Raw genomic sequence first — 26,748 nt, forward strand, 5'->3', positions numbered from 1 at the left:
TGACTGATAGACTTTTATATACTTGAAAATAATGACAGTGGACTAAGCCAAAACTCAAAAAATAATGCCAAGGTTTCTACTTTGGTCAACTGGATGAACAGATGGATAGTGATGCCACTAATTTTAACATAAATATAGGAGAGGCACATTTTGAGTTCAGTTTTTGACATGTTGAGCTTGAGGTCTCTTCAGGAATGTTCAGTGATATTAGACATTAGTCCTAAAATCATTTTAGATTCAAAAAAAGGACACAATCATTAAGAATTTGTATAACATCAGTATGATAATTAAAAACCAACAGGCTCTGGTTTTCTTCTCCTTTTTTTAAGTTAAGATTTTCTGAAATTAGAATTACAACAAATACAGTCCTTTCCATGTGTTGGCCTTCATTGCGAAGCCCTACCTTTAATGACAACTTACCTGAAGGCAATGAGCCCTTCTGATGTGATGCGTGCTGTAACTGGAGAATATGAAAGCAGTCATTTAAGCAGTTCATAGTTGCCATGGAAGTAGCTTTGAGCATTAAGAGATCCTGGTCCAAGGAACTAAGATGGCCAGAAGTAGGAAGGCATTCAATTCGTCTAATTAAGTCTCTTTGTTGTCCTTCAGCATGAGACATCATCTAAGGAAAAAACAGTTCTGTGGGTCCTACTCATGATTTCTGTAAAACATGTATACATACAGTTGCCATTTTAATTACCAGATTCAGCTTCTGAGCCATTTTTAAAGACCTACTAGGCTAGGCATGGTGGCTCACACCTATAATCCCGGCATTTTGGGAGGCTGAGGTGGGAAGATAACTTGAACCCAGGAGTTCAAGACCAGCCTAGGCAACATAGCAAGACCCCAACTCTACACAAAATTTAAAAAATTAGTCAGGCATGGTGACACATGCCTGTAGTCCCAGCTACTTGGGAGGCTCAAGTGTGAGGATCACTTGAGCCCAGGAGGTTGAGGCTGCAGTGAGCCATGATCACACCACTGAACTGCAGCTTGGGCAAAAGAGTAAAACCCCGTCTAAAAAAAAAAAAAAAAGACATATTAGGCCATATTAGGCTTTTTAAAAGTTCGTTTGGCTATTTTCATTTAATGAACATTTAATGGTGCTTATCAATTGGGCAAAAGATTGTTATCTAAGGCAGCTGCAATTTTTCTTTGGAAGCAACAAAACTTAAAAGACTTGGCACTTTTTATTAAGAGTAATCGCAGCACTTTGGGAGGCCGAGGCAGGCAGATCACGAGGTCAGGAGATCGAGACCATCCTGGCTAACACAGTGAAACCCTGTCTCTACTAAAAATACAAAAAATTAGCCAGGCATGGTGGCAGGCGCTTGTAGTCTCACCTACTTGGGAGGCTGAGGCAGAAGAATGGCGTGAACCTGGGAGACGGAGCTTGCAGTGAGCCAAGATCGCGCCACTGCATTCCAGCCTGGGCGATAGAGTGAGACTACGTCTCAAAAAAAAAAAAAAAAAAAAAAAAGGAATATTAAGCCATCAAGTTATCAGAAAGATTCTAGAAGATCCTTAACAGGAAAATCAAATACTTCATTCCAAAGTTAAATTAAGTTCCAGTCTGGGCTCTCAACCACTTACTTCTTATACCTTTGGTCAGGCTCAATTTGAACCTACTATGAGTGCATAATGGCTTTCCTGCTTCCTCTTTCCTAACCAAACTTTCTGGTCCTGTTATGTTGCTTTTGGACCAAGTACTGGATGCAAGCTTTTCAGTTTAAAAGATTTTAATACACTCTGCTTTTATTAGGAGCATTGTCCAGCTTTCCTAACAGAACCAATGGAGTAACAATGATTGATGAGCAAGCCAATTTTTTAGAGGAAAAGTGAATTTATGATGCTTAAAGACTTTCAGGTGTGAGCAGAAGGCTCTCTAATGGACCATCCTTTGAACACTAGTTTAGTTCACACAGAAACTCTATATAGTGGACAGACTCTTTTAGCTTTCAGAGGCTCTGTTCCAGGTAATTTTTTTTTTCTTTTTTTGAGATAGGGTCTCACTCTGTCGCCTAGGCTGGAATGCAGTGGTGCAATCACGGCTCACTGTAGCCTTGACTTTCCAGGCTCTGAGGCTCTCACCTCAGCCTCCCAGGTAGCTGGAACTACAGGTGTGTGCCACAATGCCTGGCTAATTTTTTGTATTTTTTTTAGTAGAGACAGGGTTTTGCCATGATGCCCATGCTGGTCTCAAACTCCTGGGCTCAAGCGATCCACCCACTGTGGCCTCCCAAAGTGCTGGGATTACAGGCGTGAGTCACTGAGCCCAGCCCAGGTAATTTTTAATATGGCTCATTGGGGGCAAGTGAAAGAGGTGTACAAAATGATCCTACTAAGCAAATCAGTGTCATATATGGAACAGTCCCTGAAAACATGTACCATAGTTAAGGATCAAACATTTACCCATCCCAGAAAAAAAGGTTTCATAATAGGATGAACTGTACGTAGGTATGATGGTATCTATTAATATACACACATTTATACATGCATATATAGTGTGCTTTGTGTGTGTATAAATGTTTTTGTATACAAATTTAGGAACCAACTCCCACTAATCCAAACTTATGAACACGCAGAACCACTCTGAAATACAGTGTGGCAATATCTACTAGACATAAGTAAATATAATTTATGATCCAACAATTACACTCTTAGCTACCTAACCAAGAGATATATACATGCATATGTTCAGCAACTCATGTCCATCAACACCAGAATGGATAAAAAATATTATAGCATAAGCATACAGTGAATATTGTATAGCAATGAAAAGGAACAGTTACACTCAACACCCTAAGTAAATCTCAAACACATACAGTGAACTGAAAAGCAGCCATACCCGAAGGAGTACATACTATATGATTCCAGTTTTAGAAGCATCAAAAATAGGCAAAATAAATCTATGGTGTTAGAAGTCAGGATAGTGAGGAAGGGTGTTGTGATGAGGGGCACAGAAGTGGCCCTAGGTTGCTCGTAACATTTAACTTCTTGATCCAGGAGGTGGTTATGCAGAAATTACAAGAGGCACACTTACAATTTGTGTACTTTTCTATAGTATGTTATAAGCCAATAAAAGTTTAACAAAGGAAAAAGAATCTTAAGACATTCACAGCATAATCAGAAGTCACAATATAAAAACACTTGAAAGAGAAAATAGTATGTTTCTTTGTGTAGAAGGCCCAAAAGAGCCACCTGCTAGTAATGGTGTTAGAAGTGGTCAAAGAAAGTAATGTTCTTTGCTAGAAAAAATAAAATTTAAAAAAATATAATTGTATCTTTGGGAGGCCAGGGTGGGAGGGTCACTTGAGGCCAGGAGTTCCAAGACCATCCTGGGGAACACAGCAAGACACCCATCTCTAGCAAAAAAAAAAAAAAAAAAAGAAAGAAAAAAGAAAAAAATAAGCTGTGTGTGGTGGTGTGTGCCTGTAATCCCAGCTACTTGGGAGGCTGAGGCGGGAGGACTACCTGAGCTCAAGAGTTCGAGGCTGCAGTGAGCTATGCACTCCAGCCTGGCAACAATGAGACACTGTATCTCAAAAACAAAGTACATATATGATATGGTTTGGCTGTGTCCCCACCCAAATCTCATCTTGAATTTCTGTGTGTTGTGGGAGAGACCCAGTGGGAGGTAACTGAATTATGGGGGAAGGTCTTTCCCATGCTGTTCTCATGATACTGAATAAGTCTCATGAGATCTGATGGTTTTATAAAGAGGAGTTCCCCTGCACAAGTTCTCTCTCTTTGCCTGCTGCCATCCATGTAAGACGTGACTTGCTCCTCCTTGACTTCCACCATGACTGTGAGGCCTCCCCAGCCATGTGGAACTGTAAGTCCATCCAACCTCTTTTTCTGTATAAATTACCCAGTCTCTGGTATGTCTTTATCAGAAGCATGAATATGGACTAATAGAGTAAACTGGTACCGGAAGTGGGGAGCTGCTGAAAAGATACCCAAAAATGTGGAAGTGACTTTGGAACTGCGTAACAGGCAGAGGTTGGAACAGTTTGGAGGTCTCAGAAGAAGACAGGAAAATGTGGGAAAGTTTGGAACTCCCTAGAGACTTGTTGAATGGCTTTGCCCAAAATGCGGACAGCAATATGGACAATAGTGTCCAGGCTGAGGCGATCTCAGATGGAATTGAGGAACTTCTTGGGAACTTGAGCAAAGGTGACTCTTGTTAGGTTTTAGCAAAAAGACTGGTGGCATTTTGCCCCTGCCCTAGAGATCTGTGAAACTTTGAACTTGAGAGAGATGATTTAAGTATCTGGTGGAAGAAATTTCTAAGCAGCAAAGCATTCAAGAGGTAACTTGGGTGTTGTTAAAGGCATTCATTTTTATAAGGGAAGTAGAGCATAAAAGTTCGGAAAATTTGCAGCCTGATGACACAACAGAAAAGAAAACCCCATTTTCTGAGGAGAAATTCAAGCTGGCTGCAGAAATTTGCATAAGTAACTAGGAGCCGAATGTTAACCCCCAAGACAATGGGGAAAATGTCTCCAGGGCATGCCAGAAGTCTTCGTGGCAGCCCCTCTCATCATAGGCCCGGAGGCCTAGCAGAAAAAAGTGGTTTCATGTGCCGGGCCTAGGGTCCCCATGCTGTGTGCAGCTTAGAGACTTGGTGCCCTGTGTCCCAGGTGCTCCAGCCATGGCTGAAAGGGGTCAACGTAGAGCTCGTCTGTGGCCTCAGAGGCTTCAGGTGCCTCAGGCCTTGGCAGCTTCCATGTGGTGTTGAGCCTGCTAGTGCACAGAAGTCAAGAATTGGGGTTTGGGAACCTCTGCCTAGATTTCAGAGAATGTAAGGAAACACGTGGATGCCCAGGCAGAGGTCTGCTGCAGGAGCAGGGCTGTCATGGAGAACCTCTGCTAGGGCAGTGTGGAGGGGAAATGTGAGGTCAGAGCCCCCACACAGAGTCCCTACTGGGGTACCATTGAGTAGAGCTGTGAGAAGAGGGCTGCTGTCCTCCAAAACTCAGAATGGTAGATCCACTGACAGCTTGTACCATGTGCCTGCAAAAGCCGCAGACACTCAATGCCAGCCCGTGAAAGCAGCCAGGAGGGAGGCTGTGCCCTGCAAAGCCACAGGGGCGGAGCTGCCCAAGACCATGGGAACCCACCTCTTCCATCAGGGTGACCTGGATGTGAGACATGGAGTCAAAGGGGATCATTTTGGAGCTTTGACTGCCCTATTGGATTTCTGACTTGCATGGGGCCTGTAGCCCCTTTGTTTTGGCCTTTTTCTCCCATTTGGAATGGCTGTATTTATCCAATGCCTGTACCCCCATTATATCTAGGAAGTAGCTAACTTGCTTTTTATTCTACAGGCTCATAGGCAGAAGGGACTTGCCTTGTCTCAGATGAGACGTTGGACTATGGACTTCTGAGTTAATGCTAAAATGAGGTAAGTCTCTGGGGGACTGTTGGGAAGGCATGATTAGTTTTGAAATGTGAGGAGATGAGATTTGGGAGGGGCCAGGGGCAGAATGATATGGTTTGGCTGTGTCCCCACCCAAATCTCATCTTGAATTCCCACATGTTGTAGGAGGGACCCAGTGGGAGGTAACTGAATCAGTGCAGGTCTTTCCCATGCTGTTCTTGTGATAGTGAATAAGTCTCACAAGATCTGATGGTTTTATAAAGAGGAGTTCCCCTGCACAAGTTTTCTCTCTTTGCCTGCTGCCATCCATGTAAGACGTGACGTGCTCCTCCTTGCCTTCCGCCATGATTGTGAGGCCTCTCCATTCATGTGGAACTGTAAGTCCATCCAACCTCTTTTTCTGTATAAATTACCCAGTCTCGGGTATGTCTTTATCAGCAGTATGAATATGGACTAATTATATATATATATATATTTTTTATATATATATTTTATTTATATATATTTTATATATTTTTTATTTATATATATTTATGTATATTTTATTTATATATTTATATATATTTTATTTATATATATTTATATATTTATATATATATTTTTATATATATAAAATATGTACATATTATAAAGTGTGTATATATATACACACACATACTTTAAAGCAGACTGCAAGATATAAATATAGTAAGATATATATAGTAAGATATATATAGTATATATAGTGTGCGTGTGTGTGTATATATATAACTTGCAGTCTGCTTTAAAACAAAGTATATAATTATAGCATAAATGTTAAAAGTTGGTAATGGCTGTCTCCAAAACAAATTAGCTAATCAAATATATTCAAAGAAATGGAAAAGTGATTTGTGAAACTGTTTTAGTGATGGTTCCTTGACACTATAAAACCAGTTCCTTTTTAAAAAAAAAGAAAACTTCAAGAAAGCTGAAAACTTGGTGAACCTGTGTTTTGTAGCTAAAAATGGCAATCGTAGTGATAGGAGTATATCACTCAGGTGGCATATAATTTGTCTGAAAACCAAATTAGAATCGTGATTTTAATCACTTGCATTTTAAGATTCTGTCTCACTTACTAGAATGGTCATTTGAGTTACTCACAGGGCATAGCATAGTACCAGCATGAAGCATGGACTGAAAAGGAAGGGAACTGATAAGTAGTACTAATAAGAAACAGTAAATAGGAAACAGATGATTTTAATAAAGTAAAGCTTTTGTAATAAATTCATTTTCAAGGACAGTATGATACTACTCACAAGAGTTAACTGCTTTTAGGCCAGGTGGGGTGGCTCACGCCTGTAATCTCAGCACTTTGGGAGGCCGAGGCAGGTGGATCACCTGAGGTCAAGGGTTCAAAACCATCCTGGCCAACATGGAGAAACCCCATCTCTACTAAAAAAATACAAAATTAGCCGGGCATGGTGGATGCCTGCAGCATGCCTGTAATCTCAGCCATGTGGGAGGGTGAGGCAGGAGAATCACTTGAACCTGGGAGGCAGAGGTTGCAGTGAGCTGAAATTGTGCCATTGCACTCCAGCCTGGGCAACAAGAGCAAAACTCCGTCTCAAAAAAAAAAAAAAAGGAGTTAACTGCTTTTACAAACTGCTACCTAATCTAACACTAAACTTACCCATAGATTTGATTAAAATGTTTGTTTCAAACTCACACCAATTTATATCTTTGCATCACAACCTCCTGGAACTGGATAATTCTAGAACAGTAATTCTCAAAGTGTGCTCCGTAGAGACCCCTGTGAGACTCCTTTCAGAGAGTCTGTGAAGTCAAACTATTTTTATAAGAATTCAGGCCGGGCGCGGTGGCTCACGCCTGTAATCCCAGCACTTTGGGAGGCCGAGGTGGGCAGATCACGAGGTCAGGAGATCGAGACCACGGTGAAACCCCATCTCTACTAAAAATACAAAAAATTAGCCGGGCGCAGTGGCGGGCGCCTGTAGTCCCAGCTACTTGGGAGGCTGAGGGAGGCTGAGGCAGGAGAATGGCGTGAACCCGGGAGGCGGAGCTTGCAGTGAGCCGAGATTGCACCACTGCACTCCAGCCTGGGCGACAGAGCGAGACTCCATCTCAAAAAAAAAAAAAAAGAATTCAAAGAAGTTATTTGCCTTTTTCACTGTGGTGACATCTGCATTAATGGTGTAAAAGCAATGGTGGGTAAAACTTCTGGAATGATAGTGAAAAGGCAGTGACACCAAACCCACTAGTGGTCACTGTATTCTTTACCTGACATGAACTCACAGGAAAAAAAAAAAAAGCCAATTTACTGAAGAATGTCCTTGTAAAGCAGTAAAAATCATTAAATTTACTACATCTTGACTCAACTACACATTGAAAAAATTCTCTATATAAAAAGTGGGAAGTACATATAAAGCACTTCTGTTGCATACCAATACACAGAGGTTGCCCAGAGAAAAAGCACTTCTGTGACTGACTTGTAAGCTGATTAGCTGTTTTTTTTTTTTTTTTTTCCCTATGGACTACTATTCAGATGTGAAAGAATGACAGAAAGAAACTATGGAGATTCAGGTTTGGGGAATGAGGTAGACATTTTCTCAAGATTGAATAAAATGAGGTTATCAATTAAAAAAAAGACAGTATTTGTTACCAATTACAAAATTTGAGCTTTAAAATGAAAATCAGAATTTTGGACAACCTTATCTGGTATATCTGACAGCTTCCCAATACTTTTCTGATGACACTGGGGATGTTAATAAATATGAATTTTACTCACTGTATAATAATAAAATGGATCAATATTTGCAAGATCTGCATAACTCTGTAAACTAATATCTCCAAAATGACTAATGCATGCCTGCACAGTGTTACAAAATCATGGATAGGTTAAAGATCCATTCAAAGTGCAGGACAGACCAATGGATTTTCATGTAACAAAATACAAAAAGTTCACCGATACATATTAGATTCCACACGGCATCTAACATTTAAGAAACTATCAGTTGTCAAGTTTTGGTATAGTAACAAAGAATAGCCACAATTATCTAAAAAGGCTATTACATGTTCCTCCTTTTTCCAAACACATTATCTGTGAATGGCCAAATTTTCATCCTGTAGTTCAACTAAAACAACATACTACAGTAGATTGAATACAGAAACAGATATGAGAATTCTGTTGTGTTCTGTAATATATATATTCTATATGTTCTATACATATATTTGGAACTTAATATTTAGAACTTAACAAACTGCGTGTTTTATTAACTAGAATTATTTGGTACACAGTTTAAAAGAAAGAAATGGTGATATAAGGCAACATCAAACATTTAATGATTCTATATGTTTGAAATGTTCTATATATATATATATCCATTTCTATATATACATATATCAGTTATATATATATAAAAGTTTTTTGTTTGTTTTGTTTTGTTTTAGAGACAGGTCTTACTATGTTGCCCAGGCTGGTCTCAAACTCCTGGGCTCAGGCGATCCTCCTGTCTCAGCCTCCCAAAGTGCTGGAATTACAGGGATAAGACACCACGCACCACCACTGTTTGTTTTTTTATTTTTTGAGACAGGGTTTCACTCTGCTACCCAGGCTGGAGTGCTGTGGCACAATCATAAATCACTGCAACCTCAAACTCCCAGGCTTAAGGAGTTCTCCCACCTCAGCCACTGGAGTAGCTGGTACGACAGGTGCGCACCACCACCCCCAGCTAAAATTTAAAAAAAAATTTTTTTTTAGAGATGGCGTCTGGCTTTGTTGCCCAGGCTGGTCTCAAACTCCTGGGCTCCAGAAATCCTCCCACCTTGGCTTCCCAAAGTGCTGAGATTACAGGCTTGAGCCATCATGCCTGGCCTATATCAGTTTGTTTTTTTAAAGAATCACTTGTTTGGCTATACAGTCTTCCCACTAGGCTTAATTACCCTTTTGATCACAAAATTTACATAAAAGGAGTCTGTACTTTTACTTGAGAATTGAAAGATACGCACTTTTGAAAAATGACCACATACCTAGTACGTGACAGACATGAGGAAACTTAGGACACTATATATTCAGGGAATGTTTACGACTTAAAAATTATCTCAGCATACTAGATGGGAAACAATGAAGGCCCTTGAAGATACAAACAGTATTTAAGTTTTTTTGTGACAAAACCAAGCAGGTAAGATCATTTTGTGCATTTTAACTTGACTTTAATTCATACTTACTTCTCTGACTTCCACAAGATGGTCTGGAGGTAAATTAGTTCTTTTGCTCACTGATTGCAGTTTGGAATGTCCAACATTAAAAAAAGAAATGGCATTTTGACTTGGTCTCCTCTGCGATATAGGAGAATTACCACTAGATGCAAGTGAGAAGCTCCGTGACTTCAGAGGAGGATTATTCTGTTAGACAAAGAAAATCATTCCTTTTGTTTTCTTCTTTAATTTAGGATTTCTAACCATCAAACTACCATACACTTAAGATTTACACATGAGCAGCGTTTAAAATTAAATTAACTTCAGAATTGACTATGAGAACATTTCCAAAGATAAAATCTGAGATACTCAAAGTTTAAGCATTTTACATATCCCAAAGGAAACTGGTAATTTATTTAGAAAATTATTTTCCAGCTTTGTGCTGTCAAAAAATATTCTTTCACATTTTATAAATATTAGAATAACAAAAAGTTTCTAATTTCAGATTTTTTAAACACCATAAATTTTTTTTTTTTCTTTTTGAGACTGAGTCTCACACTGTCACCCAGGCTGGAGTGCAGTGATGTGATCTTGGCTCACTGCAACCTCTGCTTCACAGATTCATGCAATTCCCCTGCTTCAGCCTCCTGAGTAGCTGGGATTACAGGCATGCACCACCATGCCCAGTTAATTTTTGTATGTTTAGTAGAGACAGGGTTTTGCCATGCTGGCCAGGCTGGTCTTGAACTCCTGATCTCAGGTGATCTGCCCACCTCAGCTTCCCGAAGTGCTGGGATTATAGGCGTGAGCCACTGCGCCCGGCCTTAAACACCATGATTAACACAGAAAATGCACTCAGTAATATAATACATTTCCTCATGTAACATGCCAAGTATCCTTTGATACAAACTAGTACTTTCTCACTGACAATGACTAGAACCTTGCAGTATGAGAAAAGCTGTTGTGTTGGATTTCCTGAAGACTAGGTTTTAGGCCGAAATTACAAACAGTTTTTAAAAATTCACTTCTGGGGGAAACCATGAGGAAGAACGATTAAAAAAAAAATAGTAAAAGACAAGTTATCACCTAGGTATGAAATCCTTTAAATATGCTGCCCATATATTAATTTTTAGACATCTCTAACCTCAGATTTCAAGTAATGAGACTCTCCTTTCACCTTGAAAAATATTTTTAAAAACACTCCAAAGAAGATATACAAATGACTAACCAATAAGCACACGAAAAGGTGCTCAACATGATTAGTCATTAGTAAAATGAAATCAAAACCACAATAAGATTCCACTTCATATCCACTAAGATAACCATAATTTTTTTTTAAAGGACAATAACAAGTGTCGGCAAGGATGTACAGAAATTAGAACTCTCGCTGGGCGTGGTGGCTCACACCTGTAATCCCAGCACTTTGGGAGACTGAGGCAGGTGGACTGCCTGAGCTCAAGAGTTCGAGACCAGCCTGGCCAACATGGCGAAACCCCGCCTCTACTAAAAATACAAAAAATTAGCCGGGCATGGTGGTGGGTGCCTGTAGTCCTAGCTACTTGGGAGGCTGCGGCAGGAGAATTGCTTAAACTCGGGAGGCGGTGGTTGCGGTGAGCTGATATCGTGCCACTGCACTCCAGCCTGGGTAACAGAGTGAGACTCCATCTCAAAAAAAAAAGAAATTAGAACTCTCATATATTGTTGATGGGAATGTAAAAAAGTGTGGCCGCTTTGGAAAACAGTTTGGCAGTTCCTCAAAAAGTTAAACATAGAACTATCACGTGATCCAGCAATTCTACTCCCAGACCCTAGAGAAATGAAATCATATGTTCACATAAAAACTTGAACACTTATAATGTTATTCATTAAAATAATGAATGTTTTCATTATGAAAACTTGAAAGTGTTCATGGCAGCATTATTCATAATGCCTACAAAATGAAAATAACCCAATGTCCACCAATTGATGGATAAAAAAAGTAGTATATCTATACAATAAAATATTAGTCTTAAAAAAGGAATAAAGGAATAAAGTACTGATACACGCAACAACACGGATGAACCTTGAAAACATGCTAAATGAAAGACACCAGATACAACAAACCCCATATTATATGGTTCAATTTACATAAATGCCCAGAATAGACAAATCCATGGAATAGAAAATAGAGTTTGCTAGGGGATTGGGAAGGGGAGAACAGGGAGTGACTGCTAGTGGCTCCGGATTTTTTACTTTTTTTATGGGAGGGATGACAATGTTCTGAAATTAGAAAGCTGCAATTTGGCCAGGTGCGGTGGCTCACACCTGTAATTCCAGCACTTTGGGAAGCCAAGGTGGGCGGATCACTTGAGGTCAGGAGTTTGAGGCCAGCCTGGCCAACATTTTTAGTAAAGAAACAACTTTTTTTAGTAAAGAAACCTGTCTTTACTAAAAGTACAAAAATAAGCTGGGTGTGGTGGTGTGTGCCTGTAGTCCCAGCTACTTGGGAGGCTGAGACAGGAAAATCACTTGAATCCGGGAGGCGGAGGTTGCAGTGAGACAAGATTGTGCCACTGCACTCTAGCCTGGGCCACAGAGAGAGACTCCGTCTCAAAAAAAAAAGAAAGTTACAATGGTTGAACCACCTTGTGAATATACTAAAAACCACAGAATTATACGTATATACTTTAAAACGGTGAATTTTACGGTATGTGAATAGTATCTCAATTTTAAAAGGCAAAAAATAAAAAATATTCCATCCTCATTTTTGTATATTAATATTGTATATAAATCTACATACCTTTCCAATAGCTTCAGTATGATGCTGTGTACATATCTGAAGTCTGCTAACCCAGTGCTGTCGCTCTTTTGCATCTGTAGCTGTTAAAAGAATGTAAAAATTATTTTATATTTATTTATTCTGGAACACAATTAATCGCCTACAGTATGAAGATCAGATCACTGAAAAGCAGATACTGATCTTACTCTCACTAGAGCAAACTTCCCTGACTGGAGGGAGGCAGGAAAGAGGCCAAAGCACCAACCTTGTTAGGGAACACAGTAGCTGGATGTAGTTACTTCATTAAAAGGATAAATTACATGCAGTGAGGTGAGGATGAGAGACTTACATGCTGTAACTCATAAAAATAGGTTCTTATTTAAAGAAATAACCCCTTAATTATTTGATGTATAATCAATACTTTCAGATCTGCAGGAGCACGCTCACTTAGGATTACCATTATACTTTGTGTATTCATTAAATAAAAAACTTCTACACAAATTAATGTTAACAGAAGTTATACATTATTTTAATGAATGACATTATAATAAATCCCAATAATGTACATTAGTTACTGAAAACTGCAAAAAGGGCATGTAAAGTAAACCACGTGAAGGGGTGAAATACATAAAAAATATCATTTAAAGTCTATGTTTCTAGATTTTCAGTAATCAGAGTTTCACCTACACAGTTTTTCAGAGGGGCCAGTCCTAAACAAACATACATTGTCCCACTTGAAAACAGTTACTTATTACAAAAGATTTCATAAATTCTCAAAGCAGTTCCAAGGTTCAGAATATTGTATTTACATCACTGATGACAGCAGTTTCTATTTCCAAAGCCCATATGAAAGCATGTAAGACACCAACTTCTCAAAAAAAGAAGAAAATCACAGTATTAATTCTCATATTTTGGTCATACCTCTGAGTTTATATTGTTCCCCACTGGCAGCGTTTACAGTGAAGGTGTGAGAATCCTCATCACTGGGTGATATTACAGCTCCTGCAAGCTGCAAAGTTCCTCTAGGTTTCTGATTTCTAGACTGTTCATTCACAAAGTACTCCAACAGCCCAGCTTCATTGTTTAAAACAAAAAACCTGTAATGATTTTTTAAAATCCATAATTTGTAAACATTTTCCCTCAGCAAACTAAAGCAAAGCAAACTTCAATCACTTACACATTTCAGGGTTTTGCTCTTAAAAATAAAATTTAAAAGCATTTCAAGAGGTACCTGGAAACACTACACTGAATTTTCCAGCAGTGAAGATTACTAAAAATCGAATAAGTTAGGCCAGGCGCAGTGGCTCACGCCTCTAATCCCAGCACTTTGGGAGGCAGAGGCGAGCGGATCACCTGAGGTCAGGAGTTCGAGATCAGCCTGGCCAACGTGGTGAAACTCCATCTCTACTAAAAATACAAAATTAGCCAGGTGTGGTGGTGCATGCCTGTAATCCCAGCTACTCGGGAGGCTGAGGCAGGAAAATCGCTTGAATCTGGGAGGCAGGGGTTGCACTGCACCGAGATCAAGCCACTGCACTCCAGCCTGGGCAAAAAGAGCAAAACTCTGTCTCAAAAAAAAAAAAAAAAAAATTGAATGAGTTTAATAAAAGATATAATAAACCCTTCAGCTGAGGGAGAGGCATTTATTAAGTAAGAGGCCTATCAGTTAATGCACAAAAGGAAGCAAAGATACCGTATCCTTTCAGAGACAGATTTTTCCCCAGAATTCATGAACAGAGGGTAAACTGCCAAAGGACAAATGGTAGTGAAAATTTTTCTTTAAAATTCACCGGAAATAAATCAAAATATGAGCTCTGAGGTTAAGGCAAGATATACTAGGCAAGATATGCACTGTGATTTAAGATTTAATTAGTGAAATATACAACAAGAATAACAGGGTAAAAAAGATTTTGTGAATGAATCATTAAATAAGTCAAAACTAAAGATTACTTCTCCTGTTTAAAAATGAAAAAGCTGCAATTGGAGATGCTGAAACATAAGGACCTTGAAACTAAATGATGAAATGCTGATACACTCTGGAAAAGAATTTGATGAAGTACTAATACACTTTGGAAAAAAAAATTCTGATTTGGTTCTAGATTAACTACTTTCAAAAATACATTTCAGAAATTCCAATTTAAGTAGTGTAATAATTTTTTTTTTTTTTTTGAGATGGAGTCGTGCTCTGTTGCCCAGGCTGGAGTGCAGTGGCACCACCTTGGCTCACTGCAACCTCTGCCTCCCAGGTTCAAGCGATTCTCATGCCTCAGCTCCCAAGTACCTGGGATTACAGGCGCCCACCACCATGCCCAGCTCATTTTTGTATTTTTTGTAGAGATGGAGTTTTGCCATGTTGGCCAGACTGATCTCGAACTCCTGAACTCAGGCGATCCTCCCGCCTCGGCCTCCCAAAGTGCTTGGATTACAGGTGTGAGTCACCTCATCTGGCCCCTTTTTAAAAAAGGAACGCTAGGCCAGACACGGTGGCACACACCTGTAATCCCAGCACTTTGGGAGGCCAAGGCGGGTGGACTGCCTGAGCTTAGGAGTTTGAGACCAGGCTGGGCAACACGGTGAAACCCCGTCTCTACTAAAATACAAAAAACTAGCTGGGCGAGGTGGCGTGCACCTGTAATCCCAGCTACTTGGGAGGCTGAGACAGGAGAATCACATGAACCCTGGAGGCAGAGGTTGCGGTGAGCTGAGATTGCACCACTACACTGCAGCCTAGGTGACAGAGTGAGACTCCATCTCAAAAAAAAAAAAAAAAAAAAAGTAACTCTAAAAAGGGCTGGATGAGTTGAGATTGCTTGAATCCAGGAGTTCGAGACCAGTCTGGCCAACATGGCAAAACCCTGTCTTTACAAAAAAAAAAAATACAGAAATTAGCCGGGTGTGGTGGTGCATGCCTGTAGCTCCAGCTACTTAGGAGGCTGGGGCAGGAGGATGATTTCAGCCTGAGGTGGAGGTTACAGTGAGCTGAGATCATGCCACTATACTCCAGCCTGGGCAACAGAGCAAGACCCTGTCTCAAAAATAATTAATTAATATAAAATAAAAAGTAACTCTAAAAAGTTTTGAACTTTTAAAATTCATGTTGGCTGGCCAGGCGTGGTGGCTCATGCCTGTGATCACTTTGGGAGGCCAAGACGGGTAGATCACCTGAGGTCAGGAATTCGAGACCAGCCTGACCAACATGGTGAAACCCCGTCTCTATTAAAAATACAAAAATTAGCCGGGTGTGGTGGCACATGCCTGTAATTCCAGCTACTCAGGAGGCTGAGACAGAAGAATCACTTGAACCCCGGAGGCGGAGGTTACAGTGAGCCGAGATCATGCCATTGCACTCCAGCTGGGTGACAGAGCGAGACTCCGTCTCAAAAAAAAAAAAAAAAAATTCATGTTTGGGTTTGGAGAAGTCTGGCATTCTACGTTAGCCTGTTCTATAATAGAACTTGGTAGACAATTTGATCCCGTTTAATATGCCTGCCCCACAACTACAATTCTATAAAGTATTTGAGATAGCTGGTTTTCCTGCTTCCTGACAGCTTGTGTGACCCTTGGCTGGTTACTTAACCTCTCCAAGATCCCAGAAAAGCTGTGAATCTGGCATAAGATGGGAACCTAACACAAATGTATTTGCTGTCTCCAAACCCCTATTTCTCTTCCCCTAAGAACCTAACTTCTGCAAGTATAAAATGCCCAAGCCAGGTAACAAGTGATTCTAATCCTCATTTAATAGTAACATCTGAGGCATTTAGAGGCTGCTACTTGGACAGATGTCAACTTTTCCCACCCTCTAAGAAGTCACCAAACTTTTAGAAGCTGTGGGAAATCCTTCTCTAAAAGGTTTCCCAGCCATGTCTGTCTAAAGTAATATCAAAATATAAAATTATTGGGCCCTATTCCTGGTCTCTTAGGAGAGACTGATGTGACACAAATAATCACACTTACCTGTATTGCCACCCAGTGACAAGGTTGGTATACTTCATTAAATAGCCATACACATTTTCCATGTGATCACTGTTTCAAAACGAAAAAGCCAAAGTTAGTAAAAATTAGAAGAAATTCCAGGAGGATAATGGTACAATTTTCAAAATAGCTGCAGATACATATATGCTCTATAAATGCCTCGAATTTTATTGAGAAGTAAAATGTATAGGTCAACAGAGGCATTTAATCTCCCAAATTTCATATCTATAGGACTTCATCAATTTCCTCAAAACAAGTACAATACCTCATAAATTATATATTATTATAAATATTCCAAATGTAAAATCATTAGACAAATATAAAATTACATAAACATAAAACAAATATACTATAAGTATTATAAATGGGATGGCCGGGCACAGTGGCTTGAACCTGTAATCCCAGCACTTTGGGAGGCCAAGGCAGGAGGATCACTTGAGGTCAGGAGTTCAAGACCAGCCTGGTCAACATGGCGAAACCCCATCTCTACTAAAAATACAAAAATTAGTCGGGCATGGTGGTGTGTGCTTGTAGTCCCAGCTACTTGGGAGGCTGAGGCAGGAGAATCACTTGAACCCAGGAGGTGGAGGCTGCACTGAACTGAGATCTCACCACTGCACTCCAGCCTAGGCAACAGAGTGAGACTCCGTCTCCAAAAAAAAAAAAAAAAAAAAAATGGGCTGAGTGCAGTGGCTCACACATGTAATCCCAACACTTTGGGAGATCAAGATAGGGGGATCACTTGAGCCCAGGAGTTTGAAACCAGACTGGGCAACATAATGAGACACTGCCTCTCTTTATTAAATACGTATAATAAATAAATAAGAATAATAAATAAAGCCCACAACTAGAGGAAAGAATTCTTCTGTAGAAATACAGCCACTTGGGTTTCTGCTAGAGTTCTTATACTTCCGGCCCAGGTCACAATCAAGTTGTTTATTTCAGTTATTTTGAGATACATTGCTTAGAAAAGCAGAGAGCTAAATTTTTTGTTTGGCTCCCCTATCTTCCCCAGGCTTCAGGCTTAAGCAGCTCTTTGAGGCCATAGAAAACCCAATGCCCCAGACTCTGTCTCAAAAAAATTCCCTAAAGAGCTCCTCCTCTGTTTTAGGTACTTAGTACACAGCTCAGCTTCCCGAAAAACTTATTCTTGGCCAGGCATGGCAGCTCATGCCTGTAATCCCAGCACTTTTGGAGGCCGGGGCAGGTGGATCACCTAAGGTCAGGAGTTCGAGACCAGCCTGGCCAACATGGTGAAACCCTGTCTCAACAAAAAATACAAAAAATTAGCCAGGCGTGGTGGCACGCACCTGTAATCCCAGCTACTTGTGAGGCTGAGGCAGGAGAATCGCTTGAACCCAGGAGGCAGAGGTTACAGTAAGCCGAGACTGCACCACTGCACTCCAACCCGGGTGGCAGAGTGACTCCATCATAAACAAAAACAAAAATAAAAAAACAGAAAAACTTACTCTTTCTCCATTCTGTCCAGTTGCTCCATAATCTGAATATTTGCTTACATTCTGCGTCAATCCATAAGAGGTTTGAGGTAGTATACAACCTAAATATTTTCTCAAAGTGCCAAGATATTTCATAATTCGCCATTTTGGGAACTACTCTTTAATCTAGGTTCTCTACACCAAGCTTTCATTACTACATAAATGTCAAGTCATAGCCATTAGCATGTAATAAAAAATATCACAACTGAATTACAGTTCAATTCCTCTGGTTTTAAGACTGTATATATTCTTCAAATGTATGTGAACTATGGGGCAAAACCTTCTTAAAACCTTATATATACTTATCTATACCTGAGAAAAAAATTTTTATTTCAAAGCAATAAACAAAATACATCATCTTTATTTAGTCGCTACTCTCATATTACTGAAGGTACTCCCCATTTTGGTCATATCTAATTATCTATATCAGTCATTTAACAGCTCAAGTGACCCTCCTACCTCAGCATCTGAGTAGCTGCAACTATAGGAACGTACAACCATGCTCAGTTAATTTTTAATTATTTTTGTGGGGATGGGGGCGGGGTCTCACTATGTTGCCTAGGCTGCTCTCAAACTCCTGGGCTCAAGTGATCTTTCCACTTTGGCTTCCTAAAGTGTTGGGATTACAGGCATGAGCCACAAATTTTTAAAAGTGTACAATTTCAGTAACATCAATCGCTAAAAAGATCCCACGTGTATCTTTTTTTTTTTTTTTTTTTAAATTGCGACAGAGTCTCGCTCTTTTGCCTAGGCTGGAGTGCAGTGGTGTGATCTCAGCTCACTGCAACCTTCGCCTCTGGGGCTCATGCGATTCTTCTGCCTCTGCCTGCCAAGTAGCTAGGACTACAGGCACCCGCTACCATGCCCACCTAATTTTTGTATTTTTAGTAGAGATGGAGTTTCGTAAAGATGGGTTGGCCAGGCTGGTCTCAAACTCCTAGCCTCAAGTGATCAGCCTGCCTCAGCCTCCCAAAGTGCTGGGATTACAGGTATGAGCCACTGTACCTGGCTCTAAGTGTATCTTCATATTTCACACCATAGTAATGTTCTCTTTAATTTTCTAATGTTATTAATATTTTGTTGATTCATATATCTAAAGAGTTAGCTTTCTGAAAAAAAAAAAACAAAACTATAAGGATATTGACATGGTTTATTTGGTAGTAGCATAAAGTTAGTTTCAAAAGAGCCAGAAATTCAAGTAAGTAAACTGCTGGCTTATTTTTATTATATAAAACAGCTGTCTCCAGGTTACAAAGAACCAACTTGAAAACATCCTATTCTTTGGAACAGCTGGTTGCAATGTCCCTCCCTCATTCTTCCCCTTTTCCATGTATCCCAAGAAATAGCCACTATCGAAGGCAACCAGCTGGTGTGGAACAACTGTGCCATCTGGTGGTCAGCATAAAAAGTGCTCTGTGACTGAACATCTGATTCACACTTTTCTTCTACTGTCTTATAATTGAGTTACCACACAGTATCTCTAACTCTCATGCTTTATTCCTATCTAAAAATGTGTGAATTTTCAGGGCCTGGTGTAGTGCCTCATGCCTGTAATCTCAACACTTTGGGAGGCCAAGGTGGGACAATTCCTTGAGTCCAGGAGTTTGAGACCAGCCTGGGCAACATAGGGAGACTCACCCCATCTCTAAAAACAGTAAATAAAATAAAATGTGCAAATTTTTATAGAATATTTTTAATGTGTGTCTGTTAATATGAATAAAATCTAGCTACTGAAGTGGGAACATACCACATATCTGATTATATTATACTATTTTGTGTTCTATAAAATAGAAGTGATGGTCCAAAACAGACTAATACACTAAAAAATAAGCTATGATAAAGTTAAATTTCTTCTTCAGTCCTCCAAAAGCTTCACTGCTCAAGAAACTGGGTATATTTCTGATCTTTTAAACTTGTTAACATTTAATTGGGATTAGTAGTGGAAGCTGATAGTCTATAAAAATAACTGATTAAACTTTGCTAAGTGGCTTTATTATATTGTGTTTAGTTTGATACTCATTTTCTCTTAAATATCTTAAAAATAACTGCTTCAATTCTTTAATCTCCATTACTATAACATACATATTTCTTTTTTTTTTTTTTTTGAGATGGAGTCTCGCTCTGTCACCCACGCTGGAGAGCAGTGGTGCGATCTTGGCTCACTACAACCTCCGCCTGCTGGGTTCAAGTGATTCTCCTGCCTCAGCCTCCCGAGTAGCTGGGATTACAGGTGCGTGTGTGCCACCATGCCTGGCTACCTTTTCTATTTGTAGTAGAGACGGGGTTTCATCATGTTGGTCAGGCTGGTCTTGAACTCCTGACCTCGTGATCCGCCTGCCTCGGCTTCCCAAAGTGCTGGGATTACAGGCGTGAGCCACCGTGCCCGGCAACATACTTATTTCTTAAACTTTCTTTATCAGACTTCAGATAGATAAAAGTTTTTAAAATTAAGCTACCTTTTAAACAGTTTCAAATCCTTTCAACTTAAAACAATTACTCAATACCTACTAAAGCACAGCACTCTGAAAAACCATTGAAAAGCATAAGAAAATCAAAAACGCAATAACTAATAACTCTCCATCTCAAATCTATAATCTAATCTAAGAGAAATATATCTCCTTGAAGAAAAAGGCAGTAACATGGGTTCCTGCTACTGGAAAAGACACACAATGGGACTACATTTGCAACTGCCATACAAATAAAAAAGGCATTAAACAAATACACAGGATTCAGTAGTGAGTGAGAAGGCTGAAATGACTAGATTTGATGACTGATTAGATGTGAAGTGAGACAGAAAGAATGAAAGTGAGAGAGAAAGGACAAGAGCAACACTCAGATTTCCAGCTGGAACAACTGGGTAGATAACTAATGCCTTCACTGAGATAGGGATCGCAGAGAAATTTTGGATTTGTTCCAACTTAAGATGTTAAATTTAATGAACCTGCAGGACTATACAGGGAGATATCCAGTAAGGCAGCATGATTAGGGCTTGGTAGTCATCAACATATAAGCATATAACTGGTATTTGAAGTTACAGCAGTAAATAAGGTCACTCAGGAAGTATTACGAAATGGCAAGAGATGGGCAGGGTCTAAGAGAGATCTCTAAGGAAAAGTTTTAAGGGCAAGGGGAATACAGAGAAGAAATCAGGAACAACTGAGTAGTGGGAAGAAAACTAGGAGTATGGAAAGACAGAAACCAGATAATGTGTTTCAAGATAAGTCTGTGGTCAAGAATATTCAGTGGACAGGTGCCTTCACTCACACCTGTAATCCCAGCACTTTGGGAGGATCACTTGAGCCAGGAGTTTGAGACCAGCCTGGGCATCACAGTGAGATCCTGTCTCTACAAAAAAAATTAAAAATTAGCCAGGCAGGGTGGCACACACCTGTAATCCCAGCTACTCAGGACACTGAGATGGGAGGATTGCTTGAGCCCAGGAAGTGGAGGCTGCAGGGAGCTGCAATCGTGCCATTGCACTCCAGCCTGGGAAACAGAGCAAGACTCTGTCTCAGGCCAGGCACAGTGGCTCATGCCTATAATCCCAGCACTTTGGGAGGCTGAGGTGGGTGGATCACTTGAGGTCAGGAGTTCAAGACCAGCCTAGCCGACATGGTAAAACCCTGTCTCTACTAAAAATACAAAAATTAGCTGGGCGTGGTGGTGCATGCCTGTAGTCCCAGCTACTTGGGAGGCTGAGGCAGGAGAATTGCTTGAAACTGGGAGGCGGAGGTTTCACTGAGCCAAGATCCTGCCACTGTACTCCAGGCTGGGCATCAGAGTAAGACCCTGCCTCAAAAAAAAAAAAAAAAAAAAGAAAAGTTCAGTGCTACTGATAAAGTAAGATATGACAAAGACTGAGAAGACTCATTAGACTTACAACCCAGAGATAACAGTTTAATGGAATGATGAGGGCAGTCAGCTGGAAGTAATATCAGAGGTTGACGATAATGTCAAGAGGTTCTCCAGCTTGTAGACAACAGAGCTATGGGATTTCTCAGGCTCCACAGTCATATGAGCCAATTCCTCATAATCTCTCTCTCTATATATCTACCTATTGGTTCTATTTTCCTGGAAAAGCCAAATAGCGATACCTTAAGGTATTTAACTACACGCAGGAATTTATCCAAGTTGTAGTCAGTAAATATGAGGTACCAGGCAAGTCACATGTCAAAATCCATACTTTCAACTAGGCAAAAAGTATCCTCCCAAAAGGCTTAGCACTTTGGTCCATTCTCTGGATAAGAAATAGCATGAAGCAGGGAGTGGCTTGCTTAGCTGAGGAAAAGGCTAATGACATTAAGAGATATTCCTTGCAACAGCTAGTGTGTAGCCTGGGATATAATGTTTATTTGCTGAATGAATTAAGCAATGGGAAGAAAGAAACAGAATTTTTCTATGAAGCCATGAGGCAATTCTCAGTAACCTGCCCACCTCCTCCCCAAAAAATTCAACTCGCAGACTGTATACTCAAAATCGCAAACAAAATAAAGTCTAACTGTATTTTAATCTATGACAAAAAGTATAAAGTCAAGAGAGGGGTCCTTCCTCCTGCCAAGAGTCTTAAAAATGTTAGCACTCTTTGGCCCTAGAATTTCGCTTTTAGGTATCCCATCTATGACAAATGATTAGAAATGTAGACAAAGCCGGGTGCGGTAGCTCACGCCTGTAATCCCAGTACTTTAAGAGGCCTAGGCAGGCAGATCACCTGAGGTCAGGAGTTCGAAACCAGCCTGGCCAACATGGTGGAACCCCGTCTCTACCAAAAATATAAGAATTAGCCGGGTGGCACCTGCCTGTACCCAGCTACTTGGGAGACCGAGGCACAAGAATCGCTTGAACCCAGGAGGCAGAGGTTGTGGTGAGCCAAGATTGCACCATTGTGCTCTAGCCTGGGCAACAAGAGCGAAACTCCATCTCAAAAAAAAAAAAAAACAGAAAAGATATGTAGTGCAAAAATGTAAGGAAACTAAGAAATCACAGCACATTATTAATAAACCAACTCTTGCTCCTCAAGACTTGGTATACTTTTAACTAGATTTTGGAATAATATTTTATAGTTTCCAGTTACATGCCTACAATCATCTTTCTCTTGTTTTTACCAGCATCTATAGCAGATTTCAGATACAGAAAACAAAAACTAGAGTATAGAAATATGTATCAATTTTCCTTTAATCCCTGCAGAGGAAAAAAAAAAAAAGCAGACATTTATGACTTTTTCTTCAAATCAACTCAGAAGAAGAGGTAAAACCTCTAAGACCATGAACATTCATTTATATTTATATAAATGATATTTATATCTCATTTTCCCATCCGCAAACAGGCACTTTTCCTTATAATAGTATTGACAGTGGAAGAAACCACAAAATATTGTGGTCTGACCACAAAAATTATTTCTATACTACACATTTGCAGACTTTTACACATTTACTGAGAAGTATAACTGTTGGCTAATGAGGAAAATAGATTTATCTGTTAATATTAGCCAGTGAGGAGCTCAAAATTTTTAAAAAAAGCAGGCCATCAAACACCCTGGTTTGTCTTTCAGTTCCTCTTTTGAATAGTTCTCTTCTGCCCATTTGAATAAGCAGGTGGCATATTTGCAGATTTGTGAATTTCTCTACAAGCTGACATGAAGAATACAAAAATAATGAAAACATGCATATTTTATAAAGTGTGAATATTCACTATGAAAAAGGAAGGAAAGACCCAGAACTGGGAAATCTATCTTCTCTATAAATGGTAAAGAAAGCTCACATCGTATGAATATAAATTACTCTGGAAACAAGAAAATACAAGGCTAATCTAATAAATTAAGTTCCTAAGTTTAATTTTACAAAAGGGCCAGGCACGGTGGCTCATGCCTGTAATCCTAGTACTTCAGGAGGCCGAAGTGGGTGGATCACTTGAGGTCAGGAGTTTGAGACCAGCCTGGCCAACATGGTGAAACCTCATCTCTACTAAAAAGACAAAAATCAGCCGGGTGTGGTGGCAAGTGCCTGTGATCCCAGCTACTTGGGAAGCTGAGGCGGGAGAATCGCTTGGACTTGAACCTGGGAGGCAGAGGTTGCAGTGAGCTAAGATCTGCCACCGCACTCCACCCTGCACAAGAGGACCAGACTGTGTCTCAAAAAAAATTTTTTTTTTTTTCAAAAGGTCATCATGAGATTGTTTTGTAAATGCCACTGACGCCCTTCCTTTTCCTGATTATTTTGATGATCCTCCTAAAATAAGCCTTAGAATTCATTCTTTTGTTGTTTTGGGTGTGCACATTAATTTGGCATTAATAAAAGAGTGCTTCAGACATAGTAGAGACTCAAAAATATTTGCTACGTAAGTTAGAACATGAGTAAACCATAAAACCAACCATGTACCAAACTAGTTATTATCAATAATTATTCATTCCTTTTAGAGAGTTTATCTTTTAATACCTCCATGTAAACATCTATCTAGAAATAAAAGTTCTCCCACTTACTAGCTATGTAACCTTAGCTACATGCAATATATAACTTCATGTACTATATTGCCTAAGTCTATATTGTCATTTAGACTTAGGTTTTCTTCAACTGCAAAATAGGAATAATAATGCTGTATCTTCCTCCAGAGTTGTGAGGATTACATGTGATAACAGATGTGAAAACATTCTGGATAATGTAAAGACAATTATCTACATTTCCAATACCCCATATCTCTGAGGACTGGCTAGATAAGACACTTAAACATTCTGGCAACTTTAGCTGGACATACCTAAAACCAGATACATAATCTGACTCCCCAAGTCTGTTTTCCCCTCTAGTCTTTACAATCTTGAGTCTATTATATTAACTGCCTAGGCATTTTCTGGCAGAAATCCCAATAATCCCCACCTGCTGGTATTCTCACACCCTTGTGTGGGACTTGTTTCTGAAGAACAGTGAAAAGTGATGTGAATTCACCTCAGTGCTTAGGTTACAAAAGACTGTTAACTTCTCTCCAGGTAGCACTCTCTAGTCCTCTTACCTCCTCATTCCCAAGAAACAAGCTGCCAAGTTGTAAGATGCTCTGTGAAGAAGCCCATGTGGCCAGTGACCAAAGGAGGTCTCTGGCCATCAGTTCGTGAGGAACTGAGTTTTTTGTCCAATGGGCCAAAAGGAACTGAATTGCACCAAGAGTCTCATGAATAAGCTAGGAAATGAATCTTTCCCAGTTCAGTCTTAAGAAAGACTCAGATCAGAGCCAGAAGACCCAGCTAAGCTGCACTGAGATTCCTGACCCAAAGACACTATGAAATAATAAACGCTGCTGTTTTAATATATTAAATTTGGGGGTAATTTGTAATGCAGTAGTAGATACACTATCTCACACTGTATTTCAAAATAAATTCCAGATAGATTAAAAAGTTAAATATGAGCCTGGGCAACATCGCAAGATCCTGTCTCTAGAAAAAAATTTTAAAATTATCTGGGCATGGTGGTGTGCACCTGTAGTCCCAGCTATTCCAGAAGCTGAATAGGAGGATCACTTGAGCCTAGCAGTTCAAGGCTGCAGTGAGCTATGATGGAGACACCACACTCAACCCTGGGAGACAGAGAGAGACCTTGTCTCAAAAAAAAAAAAAGTTAAATTGTAAAACTACCAAATTATTTTAAAACTTCATGAAAACAACTATTTATTTACTTAACTATTTTTGAGACAGGGTCTTGCTCTGTCAAGCAGGCTTGAGTGCAGTGGCACAATCACAGCTCACTGGAGCCTAGAACTCAAGCAATCCTTCCACCTCAGCCTCCTGTGTAGGCATGCCACCATGCCTGGCTAATTTTTTAATTTTTTGTAGAGATGGGGTCTCTCTATGTTGCCCAGGCTAGTCTCAAACTGCTGGGCTCAAGCGATGCTCCCACCTCAGTGCCCCAAAGTGCTAAGGATCAACACTTTGGGTGAGCTACAGTGCCAGCCAAAACCTAGTACTTATAAAAGTTACTTTTTATAATTAGAAATGGAAGGAAAAGAGGAATAAGAGGTCTGACTTAAAAGTTTTCTGTGTGTCAAAAAAAAATGAAATTAAAATCTGAGGACTAGTGAAATATTTGCAGAAAGTATAGCAAAGAATTTATACAAAATTAAAATATATTGCATGTCATCACGTTCATTAAATAAAGAACTAATATAAATTTCTCTGGAATTATAGTCAAGAAATCAGTAAAAGATGGCATTTCCAGAGACGGAAACAGAGTGGCTGGGAAAGTATGTAAGGGAAATGTTTCATTGTATATACTCATCCCTTTACCTATTGAAAAGAAGAAAAATCAACAAAATATTTTTAAAGGAATATTTGTATTTAATGTTGACATTTTAATAAGAGATATCAAGCATATTAAAAAGAAAAATATTAAGACCTAATAGGAAATGTATAAAAAACACATATGTAGATGTTTCACAAAAGAAAAAAAAGATCATAAAGAAAAATGAACTAAAAATGCATCAGAAACCTAAACATAAGCACTAAAACAAAACTCCTAGACAAACACATAAGTGTAAATCTTTGTCATCTTAAACTTCACAATGTTTTTTTAGATGTGGCACAAAACTATAACAAGAGAAGAAAAAACGCATTAAACTTCATGAAAATTAAAAACCATTGTGCTGCAAACAATATCATCAAGAAAGTTGTAAACCAAAAATAACATTCGAAGTCACCCCACAACCAACTTAATAGACTCCCGGCTCTCTCCAGACCCAAATGTGAATGCCAGCGCCGCAGCGGCGCCTCACCCACAGCCCCATAGCGGGTCAGGACGAAGCGCCACGGACAGGGGACCCGCGGCCCCTGCCACAGGTCACACACACACACAAAAATCATGCTGATTCCAAAAGCGGGCCTAGACCTCTCAAACTAACTGAATATATCTTCTTATCCTACAGTCACTTACCAATAAAAAGTTATCTTCTGGCCAGGCGCGGTGGCTCAAGCCTGTAATCCCGGCACTTTG

The 26,748-nt window shown here is 39.7% G+C and overlaps 1 protein-coding gene across 1 annotated transcript in view; it reads right to left on the reverse strand.

Moving 5' to 3' along the window:
* Positions 1 to 26,748, reverse strand: part of OSBPL11 (oxysterol binding protein like 11) — a 69,413-nt gene that overhangs the window by 40,456 nt on the left and 2,209 nt on the right. The window contains exons 2-6 of the mRNA XM_019024675.3: positions 16,269 to 16,337; positions 13,236 to 13,411; positions 12,336 to 12,415; positions 9,587 to 9,763; positions 421 to 622 (exon numbers count right to left, since the gene is read on the reverse strand). Coding sequence (XP_018880220.1) covers positions 421 to 622; positions 9,587 to 9,763; positions 12,336 to 12,415; positions 13,236 to 13,411; positions 16,269 to 16,337 — 704 coding nt within the window. The remainder of the gene's footprint in view (positions 1 to 420; positions 623 to 9,586; positions 9,764 to 12,335; positions 12,416 to 13,235; positions 13,412 to 16,268; positions 16,338 to 26,748) is intronic.

Source organism: Gorilla gorilla, chromosome 2, assembly GCF_029281585.2.
Source record: "Gorilla gorilla gorilla isolate KB3781 chromosome 2, NHGRI_mGorGor1-v2.1_pri, whole genome shotgun sequence".
Classification (NCBI taxonomy): Eukaryota; Metazoa; Chordata; class Mammalia; order Primates; family Hominidae; genus Gorilla; species Gorilla gorilla.